General features: G+C 41.0%; 1 protein-coding gene and 1 long non-coding RNA gene across 2 annotated transcripts in view; one reads left to right on the top strand and one right to left on the bottom strand.

Annotated features, from left to right (window-relative positions):
* pou4f4 (POU class 4 homeobox 4) overlaps positions 1-2,059 on the top strand; it is a 3,358-nt gene extending 1,299 nt beyond the window's left edge. Inside the window, exon 2 of the mRNA XM_089017746.1 lies at positions 878-2,059. Coding sequence (XP_088873872.1) covers positions 878-1,846 — 969 coding nt within the window. The 3' untranslated portion in view covers positions 1,847-2,059. The remainder of the gene's footprint in view (positions 1-877) is intronic.
* LOC148886837 (uncharacterized) lies at positions 1,491-14,516 on the bottom strand. Its single transcript, XR_016117949.1, has 4 exons — positions 14,464-14,516; positions 12,810-12,940; positions 1,706-1,794; positions 1,491-1,632 (listed from the first exon to the last, which is right to left on the bottom strand). It is a non-coding gene; the product is annotated as an uncharacterized LOC148886837 (long non-coding RNA).
* Between the last annotated feature and the right edge of the window lie 2,633 nt (positions 14,517-17,149).

Raw genomic sequence — 17,149 nt, 5'->3', positions numbered from 1 at the left:
GGCGGATTGTTTCGGTTTGATGCATTTTCGATCATTCGATTTTTACATAAATCGAAAATAAGTCGAGATATTTTCAAGGATAATAATAATAATAACACTTTTGAGGGAGTGTGTGTGTGTGTGTGTGTGTGTGTGTGTGTGTGTGTGTGTGTGTGTGTGTGTGTGTGTGTGTGTGTGTGTGTGTGTGTGTGTGTGTGTGTGTGTTTGGCTAATATATTGACCTGCAAAAATGTGAGTGAATGTGTGTGTGAAGGTGTGTGTGAAGGTGTGTGTGAAGGTGTGTGTGTGGTAGTTTGGCTAATATATTGACCTGCAAAAATGTGTGTGAATGTGTGTGTGTGTGTGTGTGTGTGTGTGTGTGTGTGTGTGCGCGTGTGTGTGTTAGTTTGGCTAATATATTGACCTGCAAAAATGTGTGTGAATGTATGTGTGTGTGTGTGTGATAGAAAGCTAGCTAGCTAGCTAGTCAATCGATAGCCAACAGATACCTAGCTAAAAAGCCAGCCAGATAGCCATTAATATATAGCTAGCTAGCCAGACAGAGCTAATAGATAGCAAATAGCTAGCAGATGAGAATAATAATAATAATCCATTTCATTTATAAGCACCTTTTAAATCTCTCAGTCACTTTTACAGTCACAGTATAATTGACACAGTAGTACAAATACGTATATATCTACTATACATGAATTAGAAATCATAAATGAAACGTATTATTGTTATTATTATGAAGTATTACATGAATAATTATAAATGACTAATTGGAGACGAACGGATTGCAGTCACTTCCGGTCAGTGTTAAAAATGGTTGTCAGCAGGTTTTGATGTTATCTTTTTGGGTTTGTTTTGTTTTTGTTTTTGTGGGGTGGGGTGCTAGCTACAGGGCAACATCTTCGCCGGCTTCGACGAGACGCTCCTGCAGCGGGCGGAGGCGCTGGCCGCCGTGGACATCGTGAGCCAGAAGAGCCACCCGTTCAAACCGGACGCCACCTACCACACCATGACCAGCATGACGTGCACTCCGACGTCGTCATCGGCGCACCTGCACCACCCCTCCGTCCTGACGTCGCACCACCACCCGGCGGCGCATCACCACCAGCCGGCGCAAGGCCTGGAGGGCGACCTTCTGGAGCACCTGACCCCCGGCATCTCCTTGGGAGCCATGGCGGGCTCGGACGTCTGCTCCGCGGCGTCGCACATGAGCGCCATCAACCACATGCAGCACCACCACCACCATCACCACCATCACCCGCACCATCCGCAGTCTATGAACGTGCACGCGCACGGCTTGGCCTCGCACGGCTCCCTCGGGGGCGCCTCGGCGGCGGGCGGAGCCGGCGGAGGGGGCCAAGCGGGCGGCGGCGACTCGGAACCCGACCCCCGCGAGCTGGAGTCGTTCGCCGAGCGCTTCAAGCAACGCCGCATCAAGCTGGGCGTGACCCAAGCGGACGTGGGGGCGGCGCTAGCTAATCTGAAGATCCCCGGGGTGGGCTGCTTGAGCCAAAGCACCATCTGCAGGTTCGAGTCCCTGACGCTGTCGCACAACAACATGGTGGCCCTCAAGCCCATCCTGGAGGCTTGGTTGGAGGAGGCCGAGCGGGCGCAGCGCGAGAAGATGGCCAAGCCGGAGATCTTCAGCGGGGGGGATAAGAAGCGCAAACGCACGTCCATCGCGGCGCCGGAGAAGCGATCGCTGGAGGCTTACTTCGCCGTGCAGCCCAGACCCTCGTCCGAGAAGATCGCCGCCATCGCCGAGAAGCTGGACTTGAAAAAGAACGTGGTGCGCGTTTGGTTCTGCAACCAGAGGCAGAAGCAGAAACGCATGAAGTTTTCCGCCACGCACTAAACGCGAGATGGGCCCCCACCCGACCTCCGCTCCACTCCTCGCACTCTTTTTTTTTTTTGCCCTTTTACTTTGGAGAGACAAATAACAGAGCGCCTCGTTGTGCCTCTACCAGACGTTTCATCGCCTCGATCGAACCAAATAGTACATCTGATCACTATCTATTGTTTTTCTTCGCAGACATTTTTATTGTCACGCCGCTACCTGTTTTTCTTCCTTTCTGTGTCTCTCTTCCAGGTACAAATTAGCCCACAGGTGTCAAAGTCAAGGCCCGCGGGCCAAATCCGGCCCGCCACATCATTTTTTTTCGGCCCGCGAAAGCAAATCAAACTTGTTAAATTCCATGATGATTGCTAAAAATCTGAGCCAAATTTTCATATTTTTGGATGTCAACCACAATAAAAGTCATTATTCTTGACTTCAGATTTGAAAACGAGTTATTTATTAATTTGCTGTGTGCTCTATATGTAATATTTGAAGGGATTTAAACATTCTAATGGCTTCCCCAAAAATTTTTAACGGCCCTCGAGAGGAAACCATAACTACAATGTGGCCCGCGGCAAAAAATGACTTTGACACCCCTGAATTAGCCACTATGATGGGTGAAAGTGGTGAGCCCGAAGCACAACCATGAATTTGTTTGTAATCCCCCCCCCCCCCCTCCTAAATTGATAATACGTAGTATTAAGGCAAATTCCCAATAATTGGCCGATTTGGTCCGCAGTTTAAGTTTGGTTCTTTCATGCAAAGAAACGCCGCTAGTCTCGTCCTACTACTGGGGTAGGGATAGTTGTAAAGCAGGGGTGTCAAAGTCATTTTTTTGCCGCGGGCCACATTGTAGTTATGGTTTCCTCTCGAGGGCCGTTAAAAAATTTTGGGGAACCCATTAGAATGTTTAAATCCCTTCAAATATTACATATAGAGCACACAGCAAATTAAGGAATAAATTCTCCACTGTGAGACTAATAAAGGCATATCCAATGAATAAGTCATTTTCAAATCTGAAGTCAAGAATAATGACTTTTTTTGTGGTTGACATCCAAAAATATGACATTTTGGCTCAGATTTTAGCAATCATCATGGAATTTAACAAGTTTGATTTACTTTCGCGGGCCGAAAAAAAATGATGTGGCGGGCCGGATTTGGCCCGCGGGCCTTGACTTTGACACCTGTGATGTAAAGAGAGAAGTCACATCATAAGATCGATATTTCATCATCAATTCAGTGATTGGGAGTGGCGAAAAGCCTCTAGTAGATTTTCCAACATCTGCACTTTATTGCAATTTATTTATTTATTGATCCATTTATTTATTTGGGGGTGGAGGGACTTCCCTATTAATATACTTTCTCTTATTTGCCCCAATCGCAAATGACGTCACTTGTTACCAGGCACTCAAAACAGGAATCTCCCACCCCAATTATCCTCTAATTTTGTTTTTCAAAATAAGACATTTCGTCACCTCATTTTTTTTTTTTTTATTTTTTTTTTTTTTTGGGGGGGGGGGGGGGGGCAATAAAATACAAACTGATCAGTTACTATACTTACCAGTATTTCTTTTTTGGAACACAATTTACTTGAAATAATTCCATGCAAAAAAGGGGGTGGAGTCACGTAAATTAGGGAGTGTGAAGCAAGATATTCCCAAAACCAAACACAATTGAGGAAAATGTGAGTTGCAAAATTGATTTGTGGAGAAATGCATTTTTTGGGAGGAGGGGGGGGGGGCTATGCTAAAAACGCCTCAAAATTACACGTCCATTTTAAAATGACTACTTTTCACTTTTTCTCCATGTTTTTTTTTTTATTTATTAAGGTGATGAAATATGTTGTTCAGAAGATTCCAAAATGGGCAAAAACTGGATAAAAGACTGCAAGATTTAGAGGGGGGGTAGTTAAGGCACTACGCTCAGACTTCTTCATTCATGAGGCTACTATTGTACAATAAAATACAAATGACTCCCTTTTTTATATTTAGCAATGTACATACTGTGTGAATAGGTTGCACCGATGTCTTGAATAGTTTTTTGTTTTATTGATTTTAATGAAAAAAGAAAGAGAGAGAGCACGAAGCCACATGCATGTTTTTGTTTGTTTTGGGCTTTTTTTTTGTGGGGAAGATCGATAAAGGGCATCTTCTGTGCGAGTGGAGGAAATTCCCAGCGCAATTGAACGCATCGTAATAAGACGAAGCAACACGCAAATGTGGCTTGTGTGTCTACCTCATGACTACACACAAAAAGCGACGTTTTGTTTTCTTGTTTGACTTTTAGGCGTATCGAAGGACGAGTCACTGTAAAAAGCTGTCACCGCAATGATGCTTTGACAATCAAGCACGGCCATCTATTGATTTTTGTATCATTGATCATAGCAACCACCAACGCGTCTCATTATTTATTCGCCGACACACACGCACACTCGAAGCGCACTTTGTAGATACATAACTTATTTATTTCGTTATTTAAACATGCCCCCCTCCCCCAACACCCCCAATATTCATTTAAAATTAATTTATTTCGATTTTTGTTTTCATTTCAATGAATGAATTTCATTTGTGGAAGTGTGTTCTACAATAATGTGTCTGTGTACATGACAGAAGCTGAAATAAAACGTGCACGTTTTACGTCATTGGCAAGATGTATGCGATTTTTTAATCGTTTTGAATTTTCAAATGCATGTAATAATCCATCTGTTGATATTCGTGTGAGAATATTGGAAACATTCTCGAGTCACGAGAAATACACGCAAGAAATCTAACGTGGAAAACATGACAGAGTTATTGACTGCTGGAATAAATTAATTAAATATAAAGATGCATTTAATGAACTATAAACAACCCTGATAATCTTCGGCCACTTTAAAGTCATTTCTAGCCAGTCCGAAAGTATTGTAAAGTCATAGGCCACTTTAAAAAAATAACTGACAATGTAGCATTTGAGCACTCGAAGTAAATAACTTCAGCGTGACAACCCCGGAAAGGATTTTTGAAACTTAAATAATATTCATATTAAAATATTGATGAGGAAGAAAAACAATTGCAGGTGTCGTAATTTCAAAACCAAAACAAAATGGCCGATCTGGGCGACTCATTGTAAAGTTATTACGATGTTAAATGTTAAAATAGATCTTGCCACCCCCTACCCCTAAAAAATACATTGTCCGGTTTCAAATATGAATATTGGTTTTGTTTTTTAAGGAGGTATCTGTAAAATAAAATAACATTTAAAGGAGAAAGACGATAAAAGTGACTTGTTGATTCAATCCCGCAGATTCGTCAAAACGAATCGGCCCATCGAAAACAAAACAAAGCACTTCCGGTAAATGTCAAAATGTATTTGCCACTTAAAAACATATTCTGCTCTCAAATATGAATATTTGTTTTTTTGGGTGGGGTGGGTGTCTGTAAAACAAAATAACATTTACGGGAAAGGCGACAAAAAGTGACTTGTTGATTCAATTCAGCAGATTCGTCTGAACGAATCTGCTCTTCGGGGTTAAAAAAACGTCAACCGTCCACACACGTAAATGTTAAAGTACATCTTTCCACCCCCACCAAAAAAAAACAAAACAAATCATTTTCCGGTCTTAAATATGAATATTGTTTTTGTTTTTTAGCGGGGTATCTGTAAAACAAAATAACATTTACGGGAGGAAGACGACAAAAAGTGACTTGTTGATTCGACCTCGCAGATTCGTCTGAACGAATCTTCGCATCTAAAAAAAAACGTCAACCAGCCACGCACTTAAATGTTAAAATATATTTGCCACCCCCCTAAAAAACAATCATTGTCTGGTCTTAAATATGAATATTGTTTTTGTTTTTAGGGGCTGTCTGTAAAACAAATAACATTTACGGGAGGAAGACGACAAAAAGTGACTTGTTGATTCGACCTCGCAGATTCGTCAGAACGAATCTTCGCATCTAAAAAAAAACGTCAACCAGCCACGCACATAAATGTTAAAATATATTTGCCACCCCCCTAAAAAACAAACATTGTCTGGTCTTAAATATGAATATTGTTTTTGTTTTTAGGGGCTGTCTGTAAAACAAATAACATTTACGGAAGGAAGACGACAAAAAGTGACTTGTTGATTCGACCTCGCAGATTCGTCAGAACAAATCTTCGCATCTAAAAAAAAACGTCAACCAGCCGCGCACGCGCATCCGGCTGTCGTCCATCCGCCTCTAGTGTGTGTTATTTTATTTTATTTTATTTTTTTGTCTACTGTGCTTTCTCTCCCCCTTTTTTATTTCCATGAAGCGAGGAAGCACATTTTCATAAATAGACCTTGGCCGAGCGCTACGGCCATGAAACTTTAATGACGCTCCGAGTCTTGAGTGCAGCATCGGTTCGGGGGCGAAGGAGGGCGAGGGGGGGGGGGGGGGTCCTCCGAGACTAAGAGGCCTCTGCTACGTTACTAAGTCTCACACAGATGCAAACAACCCCCCCCCCCCCCACACACACACCCAATCACACGCACCCACGAGTGTGTGAGGCAAGGATTAAGATGGAGGCAGTGGAAGTGTAATCTGTTATTCTTAGTAGAAGTATTATGATAGCCAATGTCTTGTTGGGGGGGGGGGGGGGGGGTGATTGACCCTCTGGTAATTCACCATTAATGGGGAAAATTCATTGCGGCAGCCATGACCACACACTCGAGCATACACACACCTAACAGTATTGTCAGATCAAAGTGGAAAGGATGATGTCAACACCCCCCCTCCCCCCTAAATGACCATATCCAGTACCCCCCCCCCCCCAACAAGGCAACCGTGTGAGCTTTTGAGGGTGTTGCGATGAATCTGAGACGCTAATTAAAACATGGCGTCCATAATCAGGAACAGTGTATCACTAATCAGGCCTAATGAGTATGGGGGAGGAGGTTGGGGGGTACGTGTGTGTGTGTGTGTGTGTGTGTGTGTGTGTGTGTGTGTGTGTGTGTGTGCGGGGTGTGCGGGGGGGGGGGTACTAGGCCATGATTGATGATGCAATTTTTAGTCTTTGTGTTGTCATATTATTTGTTTTTTTTACTTTGTTACTTCTGGGTTGAGTGAACACTGGCGCGTGTGGCTGCCGCTGCTCACCCACAAACAAAACTTGATGTACAGTGATACATTGGCTTACAAACTTAATTGATTCCCAGAAAGTGTGTGTAAGGCAAAAAGTGTGTATTCCAAACATTAATTTCCCATAGGAAACCATTAAAATGAGATTAATCCGTTCCCAGGTCCCCATAAAAACATAATTTTCAACTAAATAAGCCTTAAAACTACACAAAATATTATTAAATATTATATATATATATATATATATATATATAAATATTATTTTATGTAAAATAACTGTATATATATATATACCCTCACTCACACTGTCCCCTGCTAGCTGCTTTTCGTTCATCCAAATCAACACAAGTTTTTCAACCACCTCTATACGCGTGTGGCTACCGCTGCTCACCCACAAAAAAACTGTGATTGTAAAGTGACCTTGAGAGTTTGGAAAGGCGCTTATAAATGAAATGTATTATTATTATAAGGCTTCAAGTGGGACAACAATCAACCTGGACAAATAATATCAAACATGGACATGTGGCGTTCAAGTGCTCACTGTAAATGGGAAATAAACAAACCAATGTAACTTGTAAGCGGGGGAGCTTTCACAAATTCCTGACGGAATGCTACGATATGAATTATGGAACAATATCGTAGCAGCCGTATCAATATTTACAGGGCAGGATTCCCGGATCTTGGGAAAGACTCATTTTGTCTGCACAAGAAGAGAAAATGAAGGAGTGATAAAAAGGGGGACTTTAAAATGGAGGTACTAAAAAAAAAAAAAAAAAAAGCTTCCTTGTTACACTCCAATAGCGCTTAATCATTTCTAATCAATTATGTAGCAAACAGCAATTATTGAAATATTTATAGGTGCACTGGCAAGAATTCAACGTGTGTCATGACTTAAGGCCCACCTGAGATGTTGCTGTTTATTATTTAGTAGTAGCTCACGAGCCGCCGCTGACAGCTAACACCTGAGTCAATAAAAGCGCCCATCGTTTCGGAGATATCTTTCAAACGGAAGCTCGTAAGAAAACGAGTGGACACAAAAAAAATTGAACCCCTGAAATACGAAAGAAAAAAAAATGATGTACAGTGATACCTTGGCTTAAAAACTTAATTGATTTCCAGAAAGTGTGTGTAAGGAAAAAAAGTGTGTAGTCCAAACATGACTTTCCCATAGGAAACCATTAAAATGAGAAGAATCCGTTCCCAGGTCCCCATAAAAACATAATTTTCTAATAAATAAGCCTTAAAACTAGACAAAATATACATCATTTTATGTATAATAAATGAGCTATTGTATTGTAATGAAAGAAATAAACTGTACTGTATAATAAAGTCATTTTATTGACCTTTTTGATGGTCGTTAATGTAGCAGCCGCTTGATGATAGCCGAGTGAAGTTGCCATGCTTATATTTATATTATATTATATTACCCTCACTCACACTGTCCGCTGCTAGCTGCTTTTCGTTCATCCAAATCAACAGAGGTTTTTCAACCTCTTCTATACGCGTGTGGCTGCCGCTGCTCACTCGCAGAAAAACCTATCCTGTGACTGTAAAGTGATCTTGAGAGTTTTGAAAGGCGCTTAGAAATGAAATGTATTATTATTATTATTAGACCGTTGCTTAGACAACACAGAAACACCCTTAGCCACACGTAGCAATAGTCGACTTAGCGTACTGGTACTGGGATGCTAAGTCACACAAACGCAAACCTCGTTGGTGTTTTTCGATGATCTCCTTCTGCTCGATCGTAATTTTTTTTTTCTTCTTCGGCTTAACACTTTCGGTCCCATAATAGCCAAAGTACTCCACATGGTAACAAACCACATCTGCACATAAACAGAGTGTGTGTGGAAAAGTAGTCCGCCAGCCACAGTGGCGTTGTTTGACCGTGTGGTTTGGTATTCATCTGCCGAAAACTTTCGTATATTCTCGCAAATTTAATGTTCTTAAGGCGTTAGCTAAAGCGTTCGTTAGCCGAGGTATCGCTGTATTCTCTTCCAAAATATTGCGCAATAGCCAACTGTAATATTACAAATTCCTTTTCCGTGCTTAACCGACAACATTGCACGTTTTAGTTGTCTTTAGTGGAAATTAAAGCGAACCAGAAAGGGTTGCACATTTTTTTAGCATATTTTTGGTTGACTCCGCCCCCCTCCATGCCAAAAAAAAAGCATGTTTGGAGAAGCCGGAGACGTAAATACAAAGTTGCACTTAATTCAGAGAAGTGTTTTCAAAGCAGACTGCAGTGCATCAGGCTTCTCTAATCATGTCTCATCCATAATGCATGCACCAAAACTGACAAGATGCTCTGCAAAAAAAGAAATATAGAGAGAGAAAAAACCCTAACAGACGGACGCCGGCTAAACTTTAGCATTTAGTGGGGGTACAATTTTAATCAAAATAAAATATTTGAGCCAAGATACATACTTGGCCATTTCCAGTTGAAATTGTGGATGATTTTGGAGCGCATTGAGGCATGTAATTCAACAACAGGGGTCGTAAGATTGATCCCTGTGGAATCCCACATACAGTATAACAACCATTTGGTCAAAGTTTCCAATTACAACAAAATACATTGTGTACTAGAGATAGGACTTGAACTGCTTTTTAACAGTGAAACTGATTCCCCACTTATATTCAAACCTCCCGAAAAAGACACATGTGCCAATGACGGTCATGAAATATCGTAAAAATTCAACATAAATAATATTGAATGTTTTAATTATCTGAGAAGAAAGTGCTTACACTTTTAAGACAGATAAGTTCCCAGACTGTAATTTTAAAAAATGTAACTCAAATGACAAAAATACAAATTAGCCGTGATCCACAAAATGGCAGTGGCGGCCATGCATGTCACTCTTAGGCCTTCAGTAGTTCTACTTCTGAATCAATCCACTGGAGGGTGCCTTTGGACAAATTCCAAATACAGGTAACATCCACCTTACGACCGGCTCGACTTACGACCACCCATACTTACAACCGAGACCTCCAGAGCCTATTTTTAAAATTTAAATTCTACACCTGTCGCTAGCAGGCCGGCAACGCGTACAACAATTTTGGCCAGCTAGCCAGCATCCCACTCTCGCACAGCAATCGACTGCGTGATGGCACCAGAGGAGGAGAGTCTGCGAGTTATTTAGCCTCCGAGTCCCTATTCAACATTTTGAATGGCTTTCAACTTACGACCATTTCGACTTACAACCGTTTTGACTTATGACCGTTTGGTCGGAACGGAACTTGGTCGTAAGTCGGATGTTACCTGTATTTGGAAGCAGCACAACAGGGGAAAAGCAATGAAAGACTATATGTAATTATTTAATAACAATACATGGATGAAATATAATAAACAGTAGTTTGTGATTCCAATATTTTTAGGCCAGCAGAGAAGGCCTTGCAGACCCTGATGGCTCAACACTACAAAATGGGATTTCCGGTGCGATTAAGGGGTGTAGCGAATGGGGGAAAATGGGCAAGAAAATGCTAAATAGACACCTAGGAAAAAAAATAACAAAATAAATCAACAAACCATGAAAGAAGCTGCAAAAGCCCCACCAGTACGGCTCAAAACTGACAGGGAACCAATAATTAGTGCGTGTAAGGCTTGGTATGTGCTGGCGTTTGGGGATTGGCTCCATGCGGACAACGCTCGCTTTGCTTTGCTTTCTTGTTCTGGCCCATATAGCGTAGCGTAATGTTTGCGCGAAGCGCTACTTTCTTGTCTGGCTAATGAATAATGCAGCGGCGCCAGGCCGGCGGGTTTCCAGTTAAACAGCAATTTGCTTTACCAGTGTTCCCAGTCACTGCCAGCTGCACTCGGAAAATCTAAGTTTTCCGACGTGAGTTTGCGAGTCGTTTAGCCTCCAAGTCTCTATTCAACATTTTGAATGGATTTCAACTTACGACCATTTTGACTTACGACCGTTTGGTCGGAACGGAACTCGGTTGTTACCTGTACTTGTAACTGATTTTGATTTTTAAAAAATGGTATGGAACTATACTAGTCCTTTGCTTTTATTCTCTTAACCCAACCTTTTAATCCATGATCGCTATCTCCAAAACGACAAAAAAATGTAGTCATAGCAAAAAAAAAAAAAAAAAAAACGATGCACTCAGCAAGGCCTTGCTTCTTACTTCACGACAGGAAAAAGCCACAAGACGGGCCACGGCGCGCTCTGACTGATATGCGTCCTGACACGTGGAAACGGGATGGACTGGGGGTGAGGGGGGGGGAGGGTTGCTGCTGAAGCTTCCGTCGGCAACCCAGAGAAACATGCTAATAGCCAAGTGCATTAGTGCGCTCACACAAGGCGCGGCTAATCAAAGAGGACACGCGTGATCCTCGTTTGCCATTTTCAAACGCACAAGGCCATCTAAGACTGGGCTATAGAAATCAACATGTATTGTATTGTATTGTATTCCAATTATTTTGAAAGATGGAAACTTACCAGTGGAGTTACTCTCACTGTCATTGAGATTTCGGCTACGATCCGTGCCGGTTTCCGAGTTTGACATTAAAATGCAGTTCAATTATTGTACGCTCAGCAAAGCTGCTCTCATTAAAAACGGGAAATAGCCTTCCAGCTGCCTCCAAAGTTCCGTCGTAGTGCATCGGTGAAAGAATCCATTTTCACCAGCTTGAAAAAAAAATGAAATCCTCGAAAGACTATCAGCTGCTTCGAAGGAAGGAAACGTGGAATAATGTCAACAAATTATATACCGTATATAGATATAGAGAGATAGCTAGAGAGCTCGCTGGATAGCTAGCTAGATGGATAGCTGGATAGATCGCTAGATGGATAGCTGAATAGCTAGCTAGATAGCTAGATAGCTAGTTAATCCATTTAACTAGCTAGCTAGCTAGATGGATAGATAGCTGGATAGCTAAATGGATAGCTAGATGGATAGTTTATAGATCGCTAGGTGGATAGCTGGATAGCTAGCTAGATGGATAGCTGAATAGCTAGCTAGATAGCTAGCTAGCTAGATGGATAGATAGCTGGATAGCTAAATGGATAGCTAGATGGATAGTTGATAGATCGCTAGGTGGATAGCTGGATACCTAGCCTGATAGCTGAATAGCTAGCCTGATAGCTGGATAGCGAGCTAGATAGCTCACTAGATGGATAGAATGATAGATAGATAGCTGGATAGATAGATAGCTGGATAGCTAAATGGATATCTAGATGGATAGCTGGATAGCTAGCTAGATGGATAGCTGGAAGGCTAGCTAGATAGCTGAGTAACTAGCTTGATATATAGCTGGATAGCTAGCTAGTTAAATGGATAGCCATTGATCGATCGATGGATAGCTGGATAGATAGATAGCTAGACAGCTAAATTGATAGCTAGATGGATAGCTAAATTGATAGCTATATGGATAGCTGGATAGCTAGTTAGATGGATAGTTAAATTGATAGCTATATCTAGCTAAATATCTAGATAGCTGGAGAGTTAGCTTGATAGCTATTTGCATAGCTAGCTAGTTAAATGGATAGCTAGATGGATGGATAGATGAATAGATGGATAGTTTTCTCGCTAGCTAGCTAGGCAGCTACCTAGATGGATAGCTAGTTAGATAGATCATGAGATAGATGGATCTAATCCTTCGATACGGGGTCGAATCAAAGAGCCGTCATTCCATTTCATCCGTCAACCGCGGGGATATTATTCGAGGGTGATCAAAGGCCTCCGGTTGAAACCTTTTTGCCGCGCGCGTGGAAACCTTCTCACTCGCCGTTTGGCCAACGCTCGGGGGAATTAAAATCAACTATTAATCAGATAATAAAAAAAAAAAAAGAGGCGGGTATGTATGCTTGGAGCGCGGCTGATTAAACTTTGATGCTAAGCTGCGGCGGCCACAACAGGTCGTCATCTCCGCCTTATTTGGAATCAATACTCACGGCTCGCCTCCCTCTGCGCGGGTTTGATTCCAAATGGCCGCCGAGTCCTTCAGATCATTCAGGGCTGCTTGGCTCATTAAGCTCATCCTGGGCCGTTAATGTCATCACAGGCGCCCGATCCGTTATTGATCCTCGTGAAAGGAATACAAAGGAGACCAAAAAAGGGGGAGGGGTTTAGGATCTCGGTGCTGCTAATCAATGGAAGCCCAGTTTCCCCAAATTGTAAACGAAAGACCAAAGTAATAATCATAAGAATACAGTTCATTTATAAGCGCCTTTCAAAACTCTCAAAGTCACTTTACAGTCACAGGATAAGTTTGTCTGCGGGTGAGCTGCGGCAGCCACACGCGACAGCGTTCGCTCAACCCTAAAGTAACTCGAATAGATAGAAAGCTAGTCAGCTAATAGCTAGATATCTATATAGCTAATACATAGCTAGCTAGATCGCTAACCAGCCAGTTAGCTGGCTATCTAGCCAGCCAGATAGCTAATAGATAGCAAATAGATAGCAAATAGATAGCAAATAGATAATAATAATAATAATAATAATAATAATAATAATAATAATAATAATAATAATAATAATTTTTACGCACATTTCAAACCTAACAGGATAAGTTTTTCTGTGGGTGAGCAGCGGCAGCCACACGCGCTAGCGTTCACTCAACCCAGAAGTAAGTGTTGCGGTGGGCCTCTGATCATGTGACTGTCAGGGTTTCAACAGATTACAGGATCAACAGAGGCCCCCCGTGGTCAGGTCGAGAGTCCCCCCACTGAGTCCAGAGATCACGCCTTCCTCTGTTGGATTAGAGTGTGAACATGGCAACCCCCGCCACCCACAACACCATCTAGCGAGCCGCCAATCCTTTCGGCAAGATGGAATCGGCGCCAGAATCCTGCTCAACTGAACCGGTGAAAAAGTAAATAGCACCTCCACCCCCCCCCCCATCCTGCGTTCCCTTCCGATTGTTATTCATAGAGCGGATAAATATTTAATTCTGTCTAAGGATACCTTTTGTTAACAGAATTACTCGACAAGCCTCGCCGCCCGTCAAAATTCCCTCAATGGATTCAAATTCCGCTCATTCTCCCCATTTGTCGGGGGCGATGGGGGGTAATCGCGTCTCCGCAAACTACAAAAAAAATAAATACAGGCAGCATCCGATTTATGACCGAGTTCTGTTCCGACCAAATGGTCGTAAGTCAAAATCCATTCAAAATGTTGACTCGCAGGCTAAATGACACGCAAAAATAGGGTCTGGAGGTCGTGGTCGTAAGTACCTGAAGTTACCTGTACTCAACTCGAGTGCTCATCAATAAATACCAACACTGCCCTTCAAACATGCACTTTGTATTGACCGTTTAAATGAAAACACACAAGATTCAACTGTGATTTAGGAATCACTTCTAATACACGTTTTTTGATTAGTATAAAACTGTTTTTGGCGTTGTTAAAAACAAACATGAATGGATCGACGTGGATGGAATTCAAGAGAAAAACGCCCATTGGGGAGTGCAGTCATCAAGTTAAGTAAAGAAACACATACGTTTTTGTTCAATGATCATATCAAGGGATAACGAGTTGTTTTTAAGATGCAATTAAAATATATATGCACAGATAAGTTTGATATATGCACTCATAAGTTTTGTTTACCTGTTACGACTTGAAAAAAACCGTTGGACAAAAAAAAAACACTTCATGACGGGTTCCTTTCTTCTTTTGTAGTACTTTTCTCAGTTGCGTATTTGTAGCATAGGTAAAGTGTCGCCATCTGTGGCAAATAGCGGTAATGCAACTGTTCATGTTGGGCCATGCTCTTTCCATTTGTTTTAATCGTTCATATAGTGTTTACGTTTTTATACTACGTACTACTACTACTAATACTACTAATACTACTAGTGCTACTACTACTACTAATAATAATAATAATAATACCCGAAAATAGTACCAAACCTTATGAAATATTAATACATTCCTGTTTCTGTACTACTACTCACTACTACTACTACTACTACTACTAATAATAATAATAATAAAAATAAAATAACAAGAAATAATTAAAAAATAAGAAATAATAATAAAAAGAAAATAGTACAAAAAAACTTTATGAAATCAAAATATTTACATATTTATGTTTTTATACTACTACTACTACTACCACGACTACTACTACTACTACTACTACTACTACTACTACTACTACTACTACTAATAATAATAACCACAACAACAACAATACTATTACTACTACTACTCCTCCTCCTCCTACTACTACTACTCCTACTCCTCCTACTACTACTACAACTACTACTACTACTACTACTACTACTACTACTACTGCTACTACTACTACTACTACTAATAATAATAATAATAATAATAATCATCATCATCATCATCATCAACATCATCATAATCATAATCATAAGCATAATCACAATAATAATAATAATAATAATAATAATAATAATAATAATAATAATAGAAAAATAGTAGAAGCGATTTTTGAGAATACAATATATGAATACTAAATAAAATAGTTGAAAATGAATAATAATAATAATAATAATAATAATAATAATAATAATAATAATAATAATAATAATAATAATAATTCATGTTTAATTTTTAAAATATATCTATTTTAGGATTGACTTCACCACTCACTCATGACCTTGTTCATGAAAAGTGATGTTGCAAATGGATGGCTGGACATTTGACAAAATTACATATTTTACATACACACTTTTAACTGTTTTTTAAACTCCTTGAGGAATAGCCTGTCTCATCTCTCCCATTTGAAAAATCAAACTTAGCCCTTGAGCTCAAAGTTTGCTCACCCTTGAGATCCACTCAGATGGGGATCAAATTCACAGGTTAGCAAAAAAAAATACATATATATATATATATATATATAAAATGTAAAAAAAGCGCTCCGCTCCCATAAGAAGAAGTTGCCTGGGCCTGTGGAGCCTTTTCAATCATTCATCGAATAGGAGGGCGCAAAGCCTGTGCGCCTAAAGAGCTTTGTTAGCATATTAACACACATCGGGCGCGTGCGCTGAAGATCCAGGCATGAAAGGATGATTGCTGAAATCCTCAGGGGGTGGGGGGGGGGGTCTCCAAAAGTCCCCCCCCCCCCCCATGTTCTCCCACCTACTATTACATCTTTCCATTGTTACTTTCATGTGAAAAATCACCCCGAGGCGACGCCCTCTCCTGGGTGGCGCACCCCCGAGCGCAGCCCTTGTTCCTTCCATGGTCGGAAGCCCAAGCGAGGCTTTTAGCGGGATCAGCCTCCGAGGCCTCCGAGGCCTCCTAACCAGCCCCCACCGCCGCGTCGGTCGGGCCCGCTACCGCGCCTCGTCTCAGCCACGTGCCGTACATCCTTACAACTTCCTCACAGCTTCCGTTCACATATGACTGCACGTGTTTTATAATGTTATTATTAGCTATCTAGCTAGCTAGCCAGCTGGCTATCAAGCTCGTTATATAGCTAGCGAAATTGTTAAGTTAGAATATTACAAGCTAATATTAGCGTTAACACTACCTAGCTGGCAATCTCTTTGCTATGTATTAGCTATCTAGCTGGCTATCTATTAGTTATAAGGCTGGCTAGGTAGCTATCTGGCTGTCTATTAGCTATCTATTGGCTATCTATTGGTTATCTATTGGTTTCAAACAGACTTCTAGCTGTCTAGCTGGCTATCTAGCTGCCTACTTAGCTCGTTATATAGCTAGCTACCAAGCTGGCTATCTGTTTGCTATGTATTAGCTCTTCAGATGGCTATCTAGCTGTCTACCTAGCTCATTATACAGCTAACTACCTAACTTGCTATCTATTTGCTATGTATTAGCTATCTATCTGGCTATCTACTGGCTACCTAGCTCGTTATATAGCTAGCTACCTAGCTGACTATCTATTAGTTATATGGCTATCTAGCTAATTAGCTAGCTATCTAGCTGGCTATCTATTAACTATCAGTTAGCTAGCTACCTAGCTGGCTATCTATTAGTTATATGGCTATCTAGCTAATTAGCTAGCTGGCTATATCTATTAGCTATCTGTTAGCTAGCTAGCTAGCTAGCTAGCTTTCTATCTATTTGAGTTACTTCCTGGTTGAGTGAACGCTGGCGCGTGTGGCTCACCCGCATGAAAACCGATCTTGCGACTGTAAAGTGACCTTGAGAGTTTTGAAAGGTGCTTGGAAATGATATGTATTATTATTATTATTATTATTATTATTATTATTATTATTATTATTATTATTATTATTATTATTATTATTATTATTATTATTGCGTTTTCACAAATGTCGACGATAGTCCGAGCCACAAA

Source organism: Hippocampus bargibanti, linkage group LG16 (assembly GCF_051943395.1).
Source record: "Hippocampus bargibanti isolate YZ-2025 linkage group LG16, ASM5194339v1, whole genome shotgun sequence".
Lineage (NCBI taxonomy): Eukaryota > Metazoa > Chordata > Actinopteri > Syngnathiformes > Syngnathidae > Hippocampus > Hippocampus bargibanti.
The sequence above is the reverse complement of the archived record's forward strand: the minus strand, read 5'-3'. Positions and strand labels throughout refer to the sequence as shown.